This window comes from Triturus cristatus, chromosome 2_1, assembly GCF_964204655.1.
Source record: "Triturus cristatus chromosome 2_1, aTriCri1.1, whole genome shotgun sequence".
NCBI lineage: Eukaryota > Metazoa > Chordata > Amphibia > Caudata > Salamandridae > Triturus > Triturus cristatus.
This window is the reverse complement of record NC_140581.1, coordinates 697,197,837-697,215,986: the sequence shown is the minus strand read 5'-3', so window position 1 is coordinate 697,215,986 and position 18,150 is coordinate 697,197,837. Positions and strand designations below refer to the sequence as shown.

At 43.7% G+C, this 18,150-nt stretch overlaps 1 protein-coding gene across 2 annotated transcripts in view; it reads right to left on the bottom strand.

The window, feature by feature from the left end:
* The window catches only part of AP3S1 (adaptor related protein complex 3 subunit sigma 1), a 172,765-nt gene that overhangs the window by 91,007 nt on the left and 63,608 nt on the right, over positions 1-18,150 (bottom strand). For both annotated transcript variants that reach the window (XM_085632642.1, XM_085632643.1), the window contains exon 4: positions 9,729-9,800. In XM_085632642.1, the coding sequence (XP_085488768.1) occupies positions 9,729-9,800 (72 nt within the window). The remainder of the gene's footprint in view (positions 1-9,728; positions 9,801-18,150) is intronic.

Genomic DNA, 18,150 nt, shown 5'->3' with positions numbered 1-18,150 from the left:
CTGTAGGTTCTGCTCCAAAGAGTATCGCGGTCACGAACCCTGTAGCTTACGACGCGCCGTGTGTGCGCGTTCACCTTTTCCTCCTCTCCTGGACGCTTCGATCACTCTCGCACCGTGTCCTTGTTTTCCGCGAGAGCAGCTGATACGAAGCCCCTTGCAGGATTGTTTTTCTTCAATTTTGGACTACACAGCCTTTGTTTGTTATCAGGGCAATCTGAAAAGGACGTTATTGTGCATCGACTGGATCTTCTTGGTTTTATGGAACTCAAGAACCGGGAACATTGAGCAGTGCCTTTTTGTTGTTACTAAAAAACTTTATTGAACAAAACGCTTGTCAGAAAAACAACTGCTCAAGGAATACCTTGGCATTCATTTTTTTGTGCCTTTCTTTCACTGACTGGAGAATTGTTTCTTGCTTGGTGACTTACGAAGCGAAAGGACCCTCAAGGACGCCAAGCTGCATCAGGGGGAAAGCTGCTGAATCGCCCAGTTTCGGGACTGCGAGGACCACGGTGCTCAGCGCCAAATCAAATCGCCTCACCTGGCTCCTCTTCCCGACCCCGCCTCCACCAACCTTCGATCCAACGCCTCGCGGCCCCCGCTTCGCGCATGCCGCTCGCAGGCGCTGACAGTATAAATCACCAGCAGGGTTTTCATTCTTGTTGTGACTTACGAAGCGAAAGGACCCTCAAGGACGCCAAGCTGCATCAGGGGGAAAGCTGCTGAATCGCCCAGTTTCGGGACTGCGAGGACCACGGTGCTCAGCGCCAAATCAAATCGCCTCACCTGGCTCCTCTTCCCGACCCCGCCCCCTCTTGCCCTCGGTACCATTGATATTATTCTTCCCTAACACGCTAGCGGAACGCGCGCGGGTCGTAGCCCGGGGCGAAGACCGGGCAAAGACCGGGCCGTTTGTGGCCGTTCGTGGACGGCCGGGGACGGGCCACCCCCCTAAGTGTGACATCGAACCTGTGAATCAAACATTTGCGCATTTGTGAGTTTAAGTTTTATCGCTATCTGGTTGATAGCCATATGTTGTAGCTGTTACGCCATTTCAGCATTTTAGTGTTTTAATCTTTACGTGTTTTTAGGTGTATTACCCTGTATTCCTAGGCCCATTGTCACTTCTTCTGGCTATTCTCCTACCGCTTGCTCTTTATTTCTGAGTATGACTTCCCTAAGGTCCGGTAGGAAGATTGCTCAGAGTAGTAATGGGAGTCGTGTAACAGGGACTCTTGACAATTTTATTACAAGAGCAGCCCGGGTCCTTGAACAAGAAATTATATTAACTGAAAAAAGACTGTCCCTAGAAATCTCCGCTAAGCGATCGTCTCTTGGCAATATTTTGGCAGCCATTTCTCCTGATGGTAGGCTGCCTCAACCAGTTTTAGATAGGCCACTTAGTGACTCGCAAGGGTGGCCGGACATATCAGCACAGAGTCCGCTGGATAACATACCCGATACTATAAGCATTTCTGAATCAAGCGGTCTACCCCTAAATACTAGTGTGATCCCTTCACAGCCCATTACTGTGCAGCCTTGTATTGACACTTTGAGTCTGGGCAGTAAGTCCAAGCCCATTCCTGTGAAAAGAAAACATATGGGAGTGTTCTCTAAGGGCAGACGCGCTAAAGTGTCTAAAGTGTCTAAATTGTCCAAATCTGTAATTCAATGTGACGCTCCTAACTCTTATCTGCCCCATAATTCAATTCCTGTTATTGGGAGTCCCAGGTCTTCTCATCCTCCCACTACTCTGCCTACTGCCAACCTCATGCCCTCTGGCTTTTCTGAGCTTGTAGAGCAATTACTTAAATCCTTTTTCCTACCCTTATATGAAAGAGTTAACAGACTCTCTACTTCCATAGGGAAAATTGAGAGTATGGTGCTTACCAATACGTCTCTATTGGAGAAGATTTTAGCGACTCCAACTGGCCCAAAGATTCCACCAACCTCCGATGTAGCAGTTAAAACGGGGATTGTTCCTAATGGTAATACTCTTTTGGCCAGCGCACCCTCCAATTCCCTTGTTCACAAAGATCATGCTGTGGAGGTTTCTCACCCTCATGTTAGCACTGTTAGGTCAAAGGATCCAGCTTGTAATGTTATTTCTGATAAGAGTAATACTACAATCTGCCAGCCTATAACAGAGGGTGATGGTCATCTCTATAAACTTCCATGTATTAACCTCCCTCCTGAGTCGCAGCCATACACTGTCATCATGGTAGGTGTTCCACGGCTCCCCCAGGCTAAGCCTGAGTCTCATAGCGAGCTGAAGAATAAAGTAATACATTGGTTAAATGGAAATAGGCCATTACCGGCTAGATTAAGTGCCGAGATTCTGACTGTTCGTAGGGTGAGTTGGGTGGGAAATAGGGCTAAGAAAGTGGAGGGAGATTGTGTGATTATTAATTTCCGGGACCCAAGGGTGGTGAGTCATATATGTTCCTACCCCAATATTTTGAGCGACACTGGAATATCCACTCTGCATTTGTCATATTTTTATCCTCACAATCCCTGTGTTATATCCTGTGATATGTCTAGAGGCTGGGAAAGGGTCAATAGGAGTTTCCGTCGCCAGCCAAGATTCGATTTCCATTTCCCACTGTCTAATTTCTTTGCACCATTGAACACATTAGAAGGGGTAGATTGACTGCCATCAAATCTAATAAAAAAAATATGGGTTGTGTTTATGAGGCCCTTGTTGGCTCTGAAAGTTCCGGGTTAGTAAGTAGGGGCGGGTCCAGGGGGGTATACATGGACTCGGGCGTTTTAATCCCCAATTATGCTCGTGCTCTTCAAATAGCCCCCCTTACAAATTCCGATCCCTTATTACCGGTTTTGGAGTGTCCAGATATGAAGGCCACCAGTCCTGTTAACCCAAATCAACCGAGAATTGAGACGGTATTCCGTACTCGTACGACATACAGTGGCAGTCCATTGACTACATACACTGATCCCTGTGCCCCTGTGTTTGAGTGTAAGGGTCCTGGCATTACCGTTACCAATCCAGCTGTTCTGGGTTCTTTACCTGTTCCTTTGCTGACTGACTCTTCTAGCTCTCCCCTACTCACTTTGGCCTCTTGGAATATTGCTGGTCTCCGCAGTAAAATAACTAATGAAGACTGGTCTGCCTGGGTAACCACCCAAGATATCCTTGTCTTCCAGGAAACCTGGGCTGTGGACCCTATTTATTTTTCTGGATATGTAAACTTTTATAAGGGGGCTTCCAGTGGAACAAGGGGCCGCCCTTCGGGCTGTCTCTGTATATGGGTAAGGCAAACCCTCAAGTGTAGTCTTAGCGAACTGGCCATTGACAGCCCTGATATACTGATTATCTCATTGCAAATCAATGATGATCCAGAAATCTTGATTATAAATGTATATAATAGGGGCCTCCCTGGTGGGCGTGGTACTAACACCTTCTTACAATTGGATAGGTTTTTGGACACCATCAATACATGTACTAATGTGGTAATACTGGGTGACCTAAACTGCTGTTTTGAGCCTCTGCATACTGCTCGGGATTCACTCACATTGGAAGTGGATGCAATCTTGAACATCCCTCCTCTTGATCTCCCCCCTATCAAGAGGTGGACAGAATCAGCTATCCAGTGGATGAGCTTATGTATGGAGCGTGGCTATAGGGCTGCCAACGGACGGACCCCGTCCGATAAAAATGGCAAGATGACTTTTTCCGGTGGTCGACGTTGTAGCAGAATCGATTATGTCCTAATCAAAGTGGAGTTTTGGCCTACACTTTGTGATATGGTGGTTTTAGACCGCCCAGAGAGTGATCATAACCCATTAGTTTTGAGTTTTATATTTTTTGCCTAGCCCATAGAAATAAACCCTCAGAGATAGTGACTGCCGACACACTCCTCACTAACAACCAACGGAGAGTGCGCTGGGATAAGGTCGCCATCGACAGTGTTGTACTATCTGAGATCAGCTCTAAGGTTTCTTGTGCATTGAAGGACTTAAAGGCTCTTCGGAGCCCTGAGGAAGTTGTCAGTGAGTCCACCCAAATACATGAAAATCTATTCTATGGCCTCAAGTCTCTCTTTTCCAAACCTTGTAAGGCCAAGATATCACTTACCTTAAAACCAACTTCTTGGTATAATAAAGCTTGCCGTGAGTCTTATGGCAAACTGAAATCTGCTATCACTAATAGAAATCAGCTTGCCATTAGACTAGCTAGAAAAGACTACAGCAAGGCTAAAGTCATGGCCAAACAAAATTGGGACAATGACCATTGGAATGACCTTTTGGCTGCTAGTAAACATAGGAATTTAACCTTCTTTTGGCACATTGTTAAGTGGGGCAATTCTCCGAGCACCCAGGTCCCTACTAATCATGTACTCCCGGACATCTGGTTGTCGCATTTTGAATCTCAGTTTTCGGATACAAACTTGGCTGAGGGGATCGCCCCCCCATTAACCAGGGATTTGTCCACCTCCCCGATTTTTAAATTTGATTGTGAAGAGGTTGTGTCGGCTCTAAGTAGGGTACCTAGTGGTAAGGCACCAGGCATAGATTGTGTTCCCGCGGACCTCTTCAAATCCGACCTTGGCAACTGGGTGCCTTACATCGCACTCATAGCAAATGCTGTAGCTAAGGGGGCTGCCATTCCGGATTCTTGGAGGGGTGCTGAGATTCTGCCCATCTTTAAAAAAGGTGACCGCTCCTGCCCGGGGAACTACCGCCCCATTAGTCTAATTGACTCTGTTCAAAAAATTATTGCAAGAATGATCCTGGCAAGAATCCAGCTCTGGATCGAGCAGGAGGATATCATCTCACCCCTGCAGGCCGGTTTCAGATCTTGCACAAGCACCATCGACCAGGCGTTCAAGTTTCAACTGATCGTCTGGAAAACGGTTTATCTATGTGGTGGTACATTATATGCTGCCTTTGTAGATCTGCGGTCAGCATTTGACTTAGTCAATAGGACTAAACTTTGGGGTGCATTAGAGGAGCTAGGGATGCCGACAGATCTCCTGAACATCGTTATCAGGTTGCATGAAAACAACTTTGCGCAAGTTCGATGGGGGAAACAGGGGCAGGTTACCGACAGATTCAAAGTTAGTAGGGGTGTCAGGCAAGGGTGCGTCCTTGCGCCTACTCTATTTCTGTTATTCATAAATAGAGCTGTGCAGTACTTTTCATCTACACCTACGGACGCCCCCATGTTGGGAGGTACTAAAATTCCACTCCTCATGTTTGCCGATGACACCCTACTCCTATCCCAGACTTTGTCTGGGTTACAGGTGGCTTTGAATGTATTTGTCAACTTTTGCTCCGACTTTGACCTGTCAGTAAATGTTTCAAAAACCAAATACATGGTCTTTAATAAAGGGAGACGTGTGAAAGGCCATGTGTCCATGAATAACAATTTACTCGAACAAACTAATGTCATGACTTATTTGGGGGTGGTTTTTGAAAATAAGTTGGACTGGAGGCCGCAAATAGATGTTTTAACTCTTAAATTTGCCCAGCTTTCTGGGTGCCTGATTAAAGAACAAAAGCAATCCCAGTCGAAAATGATAGGCCCTCCCATTAAAATCTATAATGCAAGGGTTAATTCAGCGATTCTATACGGCGCTGAACTTTGGGGTTTTGCTGATCTTTCTCCTTTGGTTAAGGCACAACGTAAAATTTCTCAGAATGCTTACGGGCCTCCCCTGTTCCACCCCAGTGAAACCGCTCCTGCTGGACCTTGGCTGCCATTCCTTTGACGACATTGCTAGGTTTAAACCACTGGCCTTTTGGAGGAGACTTTGGACGGTCCCGGAGTTAGGCCCCTATGCTAAGGCATTTCTCGATGTCCGGTCCATTATGGGAGCCAGTAACATTACCTGGTTCAGGCTAGTTAGTCAACTTTTGGAATCTATGGGTCTGGGAATTCTATGGACCAACCCGGCTACTAACCCTTTTCCCCCCAAGAAACTTTTTAAAATCCTTTATTGGTCAATGGTGCTACAAAAACATTTATCCTTAGTCCCAGCTGAGTCCTTGTCAGGCAGGTTTCTAGAGCATAAAAACACCCCTCTGCTAGAAGCCTACTGGGACATTATTACCAGGCCCAGAGACAGAAAACTATACCACCAATTTAGAGTTGGCACCTTACCGACTAAATCTTTTACAAAAAAAAGGAAGGGTGCAACCTGTGATTCTTGTAGCTGGTGTACTGATTGCGCTGACTCAGTTGGGCACATATTTTTTGTTTGCCCGGCCTATGCTGCCCCCCGGGCTAAGTGGCTTAAACCCTTATGTCGCACATTGGGAACTAGACAGGGGTTTGTAGCCCTAAAAATTCTGAGATTTGATACCGGTGAATGTGTTGTAGTTGCTGTGGCTAAATTTCTGGCCTGGGTTTGGTTTATTAGAAACAGGAGTCATTAGATTTTTATGTTTGCACTTTTATTCTGTAATTGTCTTTCTTGATGAAATATATCGATAATAAAGACTAATGAAATGAAATGGATTCAGAACAATGCTGCCTTGCGACAAAAGTACCGTGTGTACAGTAAGGCAGACACGCCCTCTGTGTGTGCTATAAAATCAGTTAAAATGTCTATGATTATGGACCTTGATCCCCAGTAAATGTCTAGAGGAAGCATTATAAGACCTTTGATTCGCCTATGACCTTGCCACATGCAGAGGCAGCGTTCTTTTCAGATACGCCATATTCTATTCAAGTATGCAGCGCAGTACATTTGAATCCGCAACGTTTTGGCAATAGCAACAGTTTTAATTCAATAATCCATGTCAGTAAAGGATAAATATAATCTGGTAAATACACTGAACAGATGAGTCTAGGGAGTCCCCGATTCTCAAGTCTCAATTCAAGCAGCCGGATCAGTGTCACAGATCAGTGGCATCAGCTGGGAACTGCCTCAAAGTAGGTCCGAAGGCCAGTGTTTGCTCAGCAAACTGTGCCGTGTGAGAAGGATTGCACCTGAAGTCGAGCGAGTGTTCTATGAAGAGGGAAAAGCATGTGAGAACTGTGTGTGTGACATGAATAGTCAGTAGAAGGTGCCTGAGAATGAGGATGAGCGCAGTGAGGCAGGAATTGCAGGACGCTAGGCGCGAGGGCCCATGATGAGGGGAATGAGGTCTGGGGTGAGCACGAGTTTCTTCAACAGGGGACACTGTGCCCGAGGGTTCACTCTATAAAGAGAGAATTACACGTGATGTGTGTACTTACGGGTGAAAATATACCATGCCTTCTAAAGAGTGGGTCCTACTCCGCAGAGATTTCCAGTAACGCCACAGAATTCTGTGGAGTGAAACTCCGCAAGCTCCGCCTAGGCCTAATTAAGCGGTCACTAGAGGACCTTAGAGTCAGCCAAATGTCCTCTGTAAACATGCTGCTGTGCCTTAGGCCGTTACTAGTGGTCCCACGAGTCAGTACTGCGGACTGTTACTAGGTCTCAGTTGACAGACATATGTTCTTGCTGTAAACAAACTGCAATGCCTTGGGTCGTTACTAGAACTCCATGGAGTCAGACACGTTGGGATTTTACTAGAGGTTGCTGGTGTCAGACATGTTTCCTTCCTGTATTAGGCTTGCAGTACTTAGTACAGCTACATTAGTTTACAGAGATATATGTCCTTGCTGTAGCAGGTTACACTACCTTAGGTAGGTGCTGGATGTCTCGGTTATACTAGGAGTATCTGTAAAGTGCACTATCACCCGCAACAGTACCCTGGAGCTGAACAGGTGTGTGTGCGCGTAGGAGTCCTACAGAGAGGAGGGGTCTGGATGGGTGATGGAAGGAGATAAGACTGTACAGGTAGATAGGGCTAAACTTGTGTAGCGCCTTGAAGGCACGAGTTTGAAAGAAGCGAGTTTGTGTATCGGGAGCCAGTGGAGCTACCAGAGGTGTGGACCTTGGACTCAGACAGAAATCCCTTCTATTGCAGACTACCTGAGTCAGACACAAGTCTTTTTTTGTAGCCAGCTGTAGTACCTCAGGTGATTAGTGGCGGTCCCTTGAGATAGGCACAAACAGTCTCTTAAGCAGGGTGCAGTATCGTGGGGAATTATTGGACGTCCCTGGATTCAGAGATCAATCCTTTTCTGGAACAGATTGCAGTCACTTAGGTCATTACTAGAGGTTCTTGGAGTCGAAAACACACCTTTTCTGATGCAGAGTGCAGTAACAAAAGGCCTTTACTACAGTCTGCGGAGCAAAGCATATGACGCTACTATAATGAGACTGCAAAACCATTGTCATTATAGGCGTCAGAAACACATCTTTTCTGAAGCAGGATACTTGGGAGTCAGACACGTATTTCTGAAAAAAGGAGAAGTACCTCAGGCTGTAACTAAAAGGTCCATAACGACAGATATCTTATAGAGTTACTAGAGGCCCCAGCGGTATCCACTAGTGCCCCTTCAAACTCGGCATACCAGAGCATTATGAAAAGAACAGATGCTCTTGAATATCTTTTGTTGAAAGTGGAAAGAAATTGGTATAAAGTGGACTATGTTTTTGTTTTCAGCAGGCCGGGTCACAGAGAGGGTGTGGCTTCTAAATATATTTACATATTCACTTCCACAAGACTAGCCATATTTGCTCCTTTTCTATGTCCTACATAAGGAGGCTACAGCTGAGTAGTAATGATACCAGTCATTATCATTGCAGTAAATGCACCCTTATATGTTCTGTAAGAAGTCACCATTCTTACATTCATAGGACCAGGCCCTTGCATATAGAAATTAGTTCTGTATCTTAATATTCCTCATGCCCTCAATGAGTACATCTTTTTTCTTCTAGCCAGGCTGCTACCATGCACATTTGCAGAGTTTTATAAACCGACCAGCTTATGTTGAGGTGCTACTTTCAGGCATCAGGTTCTCGAAGGTCGTAGCTAAAATGTGGTACCAGCTTCCACATAAATTCACACAGGATGATGCGGAATTTCATAAGAGCACTTTATTAAACAGTCCATCCATGCACCCAGCATTTCAAACTGACCCACATCTTAAATCTCAGTACTGCAAGCTAGACAGAAGATTCCATGGCTGGCACTACACTTCTCTTAGAGCAATCCATGCCAGAAAAGACATCACATTCAGGAAATGGACAGCAGAGCACATTTTTCCTGGACAACAGCAGTGGAAAGATCTAATTCATCCAATCACAGCAGGGACCCGTGATAAGTTAACAAGCCATTCCATCATAAGCAAAGGACTGAACCAAAGCCCACAGTAAATATAAGTGTTGAAAATAGGTCTGCAATAGACAGCTAAATCTGCCTACAGAAAGACCTAAAAAAACATTTCGGCATACAATTGTACTGACAGTTTTTGGAAGGGGCAAGAGAAAAGCGTGTGCACATGAATGATTTACTGTGCTAAGGAAGCTATTTATTCCCGATCAAACCCAAGCTCGGGAAATATAAAACAGACATTTGCATATTACAATCAAAGCCATAACACCAATAGTTCAAAGACTTCAAAAAATTGAAGATGAAAATACACCAATTCTTAAGTATTTGTAACATTACATCCAGGTCTGTCCGTTTCAAGGGTGTATTTATGCAATAGTTTAAACATTCTTGTGGACAAATTCAGTCACTTTACAGGATGTTATCAACAGCCCCGGCTGAAATTCGGAGCCCACAAGGGTGACATTGTTAACCATTCGATCAAAAGCCGGCTGAACCACATGCTTGTTAAGCAGAACATTCGGTTCAATTGATACCACAGATCACTACAGTACCTTGTCAACATGGAAAATGAGGTCGAGCTCGCAGACGTTTTCAAAACATTTGTCTAAAGTTTCAACGAATACCTGTGGAGAAAAGGAAAACAATGTAGATCAAAGTTGAAAACCAAAGGAATAATAAACGTGGCCTGAAACCTGAATACACATCTAAGTAGCAAGAAGCGAAGAATGCAAATATTACATTAAAATATGTGGACCCTGTGTGATCATTGAACAGTACAGTACAAAAAGAATACAGTGAAAAGAACATAAAGCATTTAGAACAATGAAAACTAACAGATTAGTCAATACTATGGATAAACATTTGTCCTTACTGGTTATGCCATCTTTAACCAATTAGCTGAATTTAAGCCAAGTAATGAAAGTTGCATTCAGTTTAATTTCGCTAAATGTTTCCCTTTGTACTTCAAAAATGTCATTCTGGCATGTTCACACACAGATTTCCTTTCAACCAGCACAACTGAATCATTTCAGTACACTTGACAACCAGAAATGGCATGACAATGAAATGGGTAAGCAGGGGGGATGGTGAGATAAGTGTCTCAACAAGATAACAACTGCATGTTTTACTGCATCAGATACCAATGCTTCCGAGATGGACACTTTAATTGGCAATTAAAAAAAGATAACAATTATTACCAAAACCAATGGGTCTTGCCTATAAATCCAAATGGCTTACCCAATGCTTAAAAAAATATATATAGGACCGCCTTGGTTGCGCATGTGCAGCGGCCACCTTCAAATTAATTTTCTTATGCTTTTAGAAAATCAATTAAAAAACAGCAGCCATAGATGCATGCAGAGAGCAACGAAGTTAGAAAGACAAGAAAGAAATCCGATCATGAGTAAGAGCCACCAAAGACCACTGACCCTTTGAAACGAAGCAGCACAGCAAACACCAGAACACCAGAACACAAGCCTGCTGGTACACAGAAGATGTCAGAAATGACCAAGCAATGCTGCAAACGACAGGAACCGAAATGGAGAACCAGTAAAGGGGAAATGGAAAAAGACACCTTCAAAGCCGCCCAGAGTAGATATCACCAGCTCATCCGAGAAACCAGGAGGAAGGCTCTAGTCCAACAAATAAAAGCCAGCGCCAACAACAACAAATAAATCTTTGCAATTATCGAAGACTTCACCACACCCACAGCTGTGATGGGAAACATCAATCCATAATAGGACCTGTGCAAAGACCTCTCAAATTTCTTCTGCAGCAAAATCTCAACCATATATAGCATCTTCCCCCAGCAACCGGACCCTTGACAATCTCCAGAAACCGCCCTGGGACACCATTAGCACAGACGAAACCACAACAACCATGAAGGCCATTCATTCTGGAGCCCCGGGGGACTCCTACCCCACCACGCCTTCAACAAAGGAGCAATCACTATCAGCAAGGTTCTCACTCCTATCCTCAACACTTCCATCAGTACAGCTACCATCCAGGGACCATGGAAACATGCAGCCATAAACTCCCTCCTAAAGAATCCCTCGGCTGACCCGATCAAACTCGGCAATTACTGACTGATAGCCCTCGTTCTCTACCCAACCAAAGTCCTGGAAAAAGCCATCAATAAGCGTCTCTCAGACCACCTTGCTAAACACCAGTTTCTCGACATCATACACTCAGGATTCAGACCAAACCACACCACCGAAAACCACCCTTACAGCAGCAACGGATGATACACGGCTGATCCTCAACGGGGGTAACTGCAGCCTTCATTCTTCTAGACCTATCAGAAGCCTTCAGCACACTTTCCCACCCCATCCTAATCCAACAACTGCACGAAGCAGGCACCCGCGAATACATCTGCTCCTTTCTCAGAAAAAACTCAAACAGTCAACACGCCCATCTAAGCCTCTGAAACACAAGTCTTATTTGCAGAGTCCCACGTGGCTTCTCACTTATCACAACACTCTTCAACGTCTACATGACTCTGCTGGCAGATGGCATATGAGCTCACAATATAAACATCCTCACTTATATGGACGACACGCAACTGATACTGTCCCTCTCTGACAAAACACCAAACAGAGGGAAGAAGTTCACCGCGTGCATGACAGAAGCAGCCATTTGGATGAAATCCGATTGCCTCAAATTGAACTTGGACAAGACTGAGGTGGTAGTCTTTAGGAAGAAAGACTAGCCATGGGACACCAACTAGTGGCCAACAGACCTTCAACCCTCCCCCATTCACTGCTCGCTAGCAAGAAACTTTGGAATCATTAGAGACGACAAACTGTACATGACCCCCACAAGTCAACACAGTGGTCTCGGCCTGCTTCAACACAGCAATGATGCCGAAGAAAATCTTCAAAAACGGTAACCCAGGCCCTCATCACCAGCAGACTAGACTATGGAAACGCGGTGTACACAGGGACTACTACACAGCTCACAAGACTGCAGACCTTCCAAAACACAGAAGCCAGACTAGTCCTCAATCTCCCACGCCGAGCCCACATCACACCACACCTTAGTAAACTCCACTGGTACCCGATAACCATGTGAACACACACACAAACTTCTCCCCACACCTACAAAGCTCTCCACAGTACTTCAACAGCTGCATTCACTTCCTCCAACCACCTCCACTCTGCCAGTCTCTAACTAGCCCACACAACACGCATACACACCAGCAGAGCAGGGGGCCATGCCTCTTCATACCTGGCCCCTAAAGCCTGGAACAGCCTCCTACCACGCATCAAAGTCTCCTCCTTTCTTCTTGGCTTCCGCAAGAAGCTGAAGACCTGGCTTTTCGAGTAAGCCCCAGAGCTGGCCTCACACACCTACTACAGAGAGCCTGGATACCATCAAGGGCGATTAGCATGCTATAAAACACTGATAACATAACAGATAACATTGTTCACAACAGGTCTTCAATAACAGGTAAACAAATACATATTTTAATCAATCTGTGGGAAAATAAACTGATATACTGAGAAAATTAAGCAATGCTGTCTACCTTGAGGTTCTCTCCATGAATTACCATTGCCCTAAGCAGACTGAGCGTAGAGGTACCAAAAACCCTTTGGAAGGGAAGAGGTGTGGTGCAGCAGCCAGGGCGACTGACTACAGAATACGGGGGCTCACGGTTTGATCCCCGGTGACAGCTTAGCAAAGCACCTTGTGACTCTGGACAATAGCTTGTTTAATCTTCCCGACGGCCCCCAGTGCCGGAACACCTCTCTGGAGGTAGCTGTGCGCTTTACAAATGCTAATAAGATATATAGATACATATATACCCTTACCATGTCCAACACTAATCCTGTAAATAACGGCAGTGTGTTCACCACCAGAACAAGTAGATTTCCATCACAAAGCACATGGTAAAGACAGTTGCAGGCCCTTTCCTGCAGCTGTGCAGAGGTGCCTCTAATCTGCTTCTGCTTTACACACCACCAGGTATCGTTGCGAGTTGGATTATAGTTGTGGTGAATTTACCAACTGTTTGTGAAATGATGCCTGCCTCAGAGTTGCTGAGTAGAGAATAGTTATTTCCAAAATTACCTCTCTTATGGCGACATAAACTGTTTTGAATAATTCTTTAAGTGTAATATCAGCATCACTGATTAATTTGATGGTGGTGAAGCTGATCAACATGCCACTTTCAAAATCAGTGGTCCCAGTAACTGGATATTTGAACATTCCTGGGGACAAATTCAGTCATCTATCATCCAATCTTCGGGTCACCTTTAGATTAAAAGCTGTTAAGGAGAAGGGTTTTATACACAACTACTTTAGTCTTAAAGGTCAGTCCAGTGAGCAAATCTGCTGTGGATAGTGACAGTTGACCTTCTGACATTCACAGAATGCAGTTGATCAGGTTTGGACATGTCGGATCTCGACTGTCTAGATGGATGAGCTGCTGCATATGTGGGCTTCTGAACTGACTCAAAGGAAAATCGTACCACTATGACTACATTACATTAAAGTATTGGGGTTTCCTTGTGTTGGTGACGGGCCACAGACATTTCAGGTTCTACACTGTCCAGCTGACCAACAAGCATGTCAGGTCACTTAACGAAACAAATCAGCATTAACGGCCTAAGGTACACGCACTATGGTGATGACGCATCAGCACAGGGAAGTGGCCAGTTGCTTGGAAAGGAATTAACTGACGCTGAATTCAGAAGAGCCTATGATGACAATAACCATGTCCTGGATAGGGTGACTGAGTCCCTCTTCCAATGGATTCAGCCTTCCCTGAAAGGAAGGTCTGAAAACCCCAGGTCTTCCCTTACAAAATACATTCTACAAGAACACAAATAGTGTCTACATTTAATTTTCTTTTTTTAAATAAAAGTGTCTAGCAACTTCAACCCATTCCTTTGAAGCATTATCTCACACCATGACATAAGTAAGTTACGACAGCTAAAGGACTCTAAATTGAAAGTTTCCATTGCATCAGTATGGGAAGATTCAACTTTGTGCTGAACAAAGCTGCTTAGAAACTGAGGGGTCTGGACCTGCAAGAACGTCAATCCAAAGTTTTACCATTTCTACTGACTTTCTGTTACAATTAATGGCTTATAATGTTAAAGAAAGACCCTGAGCCATGGCGTTTGTAAACCTGGCTCATTAATCAAATGGGCTGACAAGTACTTTTTTATATGCTAGGTCAGACCATCCATTTACCCAAAGATAATATACTCACAATTTGGGAGACAGGGCATCCAAGCAGTTTCTGGTATGTGGAATGGGCCATAACAATGGTAAGGTATCCAGAACCATCAAGCTCAAAGTAAATCTTACGTAGCGTACTCCGCTGGTTGCGGAAAAGGAGGCAACTGTTAATTAACCCTCACACACCCTATTGGTGTCATGCTTCATCATCTGGTTCAACCTGGCTCCTAAAGGCCTAGGTGGGCTCGACCGTATTTCAGGGAGCGCTTAGAAGATTTAGGCCAGGGGGTCTAAAGATAAAAATCCTACTGCATTTCCCAGGTATACCTTTATTTGCGGGGACGTAGTGGATATTAAAATAAATATAAAACAAGGGTCTTTTCAGAAGTAATGGTCCTATGACCCTAAAGACATGCCAACATGTTTCAGCCCTCCAACATGTTTCAGCCCTTGTAAACTGCCTGTTCGGTCCTGGGTTTTCTTCAGGGCAAAACAAAGTATATATTGGTTTGTGACGTAACAGAAAGCTGTTCCCTCGTGAAAATTATATGCAGGGTATACTTCTCTCTCCATCTGGAATAAACGCAAAAATTCTGCCTGATTGTAGTGGAATACACATTTCTCATGCTGATCGGAAAGGGGTAGCCTTGTAGTCAAACATACTCCAAAGGTCTTGTCCCTTCGACAACCTGTTCCGCTCCCGCTTCTCCCGGCAATAGGAATGGGCCTACATCGGCAATTCAGTCCCTAATGTATCCCAAGTGAACAAACTCCACTCATTCTTTTTGGTCTACCCTTAAACGTAACCTAGCATGCTGTCTGGGTGTTATACATATGGCACCTATTGCATTGTTTTCCTTTACCACCTAAAAGGGTGGTATGAACTCAATAAAAAATAAAGAAATGGGGGCTACATGGATTCAAGAAGCTTGTACATGGGGCATTACTTTTTTAGGTATGCCAGATAATCCCCCTGTGGCTGCTGCTACAGGTTAAAGAGAACTATTGTTGACGAGGTAGCCAGACGAAACATTCAGAGTGAAGTTAACTGAACATCATGTCACAGTACAAGCACAATTCACAGATATTGCTTTAAAGATGATAGCAGTTGCCAAATAAGAATGGCAGTGATTGGGGACCCCTTCCCATTTGCAAATTGGTTACCACCTGCTTGAAGTAGGTGGTAAAATGCGAATGATTTGTGACCGCATTTACCGTCACAAAACATCCATACATACCAATGCGATTCGCTATTAGGAAGGGACGCCCCTTCCTAATACCAAATCGCAAACCCATTGTGCTATTCGGTAAGAGGTTACCGAATCGCCAAACTGGGATTGCTACATCGGAAAAGCATTTTTTGCCTTCACAAACGGCCAGATTCTTTTACCCATGTGTTTTGGTTTGTAGTGGAATGGACATTTAAATAAGTATTTGCAATGCAATCAATTTTACATTTGTGAAAGTTAGAGCTCTTGGCGTTGAAAATGGCAAGGTTTTTTACTTTTGTTTTTTTGTATGCAGTGGCGTGATGATATTTGCATATCGCTATGGCCATTCGTATGACCTCGCCACGCAGGAGAACCAGAAAATGGTAAATAGGTTATGAGGGAGAGGAGACAAAAGTAATATGCTGGCTGAGAAAAAAAGGTAACAACAACCTGGAAACAGTAAACAATCATAGGGAATGCACGATTAAGTAGAGCATGTGAAATGCAAGCAGGAACGAAAGTTACGTTAACGCTTTTACACTTATTATCAGAAATCATTTGAGTGTTTTTGCCTGAAAAGTTATGAATATGACTACAGGTTCGTAAGGAACCTGTTTTTTTTTTTTCCAAATGATGAACGGTTTTGTTTAATTCGCAAACAAATACAGAAAAAAAACGTAATTTAAATGAAAATGTTGGAGCTTTTTCCAAATTCAATTGAGAACATCCATTGTCCCGTACTTATTCTGTTTATGCATTTATGCTGCTTCCATGAATCAATCGGAGGATACTACCTTAGTTTTAAGCTTCCAATTTCAAATTCCTTCAAATTTAAAGAATGTTTCAACATCTTATATTGTATATTTTGTGTCATTATTTATATACACCTTATTAATCGGTTATTATTATTTTATTATCTAAGCTGTCTTAGGCCCCCTGGCTAAGCTTTGCGGACCCCCAGCAGTTCCCAGACCACAGGTCAAGAATTATTTTTATATACAAACAGAAATATAGCTTGTTGTTTTAAGAGCTTTGCTGTCTTTTTTTTTTTTTTTTTTTGTAATAGTTAAATTTTTTATTCAGCAGTATCAGATCTCATTATGGTTACATAAAAACCTATCGTTATACAATACAAATACAAAATAAACACAGGTTCCTTACATACAACCTTTTAACTATCACCTTTAATCACAGCCAACCTCTTATTGGTGCCCATAATTGCTCACCAAATAGCTTTCTTCTATGACCTTTCAGGTTATAAAGAGCCATTTCCATATGATACAGAGCAAGAATCCTAGCCCTCCATTCAGAGAAGAGGGGTGGATCCGAACTCAACCACTGCGAGGTTATGCAAAGGCGCATCACAGCCATACATAAAAATAAAAAGCCCCTTTGTGGTGCTAAGCTTTTGCTAATTTTTATATCGGATTCGTTGCCAAACAGAACCAAACCCGAATTAAGAGTTACCGGTATTTCTAAGGAGGAATTAAAAAAGTACTCCAAATCATAAAGAAAGGGGGCTAAAGACGGACACAAAAAGAACATATGTGCAGCATCAGCTGCTATCTCACCACACCGAGAACATTTGTCCCCCCTTCCAGTCTAACATTTTGCAATCTTAGGAGGAGTATAATACAGGTCAAAAATGACATATAACACTGACTCTTTAGACTCCCAGTCAGCAAAATAGAACTAGCCATTTCCAAAGACTCCTGTAAATCTATATTCGGGATCCCAAGCCTTCTCTCCCATTTTTTTCTTGTATAAGGAGATCACCATGCTGCCCCCGAGTAAGTTCTTGATACATTTGCTCCAACTTCCCCCTAAGGATTATAGCCTCATGAATAGGTATTCCCTCTAATGAACAAATGCCCTTCATAATAGCTTTGTCTAGAAAGCTTCGCAGCTGTAAGTATTTTAAAAAGTTGCCCTTATCAAGAGCAAATTTCTCGCTCAATGAGACATATGACATTATTTGACTATGTTCACATAAATCCCCGACTGTCCCAATACCGGCCGCACGCCACTTCCGCGCAACAAAATCCATAAAAACTGTTGAGGGAGCCCCCGGCAAGCCAATCGGTGTGTAACGGTTAAATTCCTTTATCTTAGACAACGCACATATCTTTTTCCAAACAAAAAACGCAGCTAAAAGAATGTTAAATCTAGTTTTTTTTATAATAACTTGGCTCTATAACCCTAACTAACTAATACATGGCGAGCTTCTGAGCCCAGAACTAATTTGTAGATGGTAGGAGAGGTAGCCGGATCCTGGATAGCTCTTTCTCCAAAAATCAGGATCCCAAAATGCTGGACCAGCGATACGTAATAATAAAAACGAAAATTAGGGATGGAGCACCCCCCACGAATATTAGGTAAATAGAGCCACTTCATGGCTCTTCTCGCCCTTTTGTAGCTTCATAAAAACCAAGAGCACATCCTTTCTATCCTCAAAAATAGAGAATTGGGAAACGATAACGGAATTGCCCGAAATATATATAAAAATTTCGGAAATATTAACATTTTAATAACATTACTTCTTCCATAAAGTGACAAATACAAATGATCTAATTTCTCC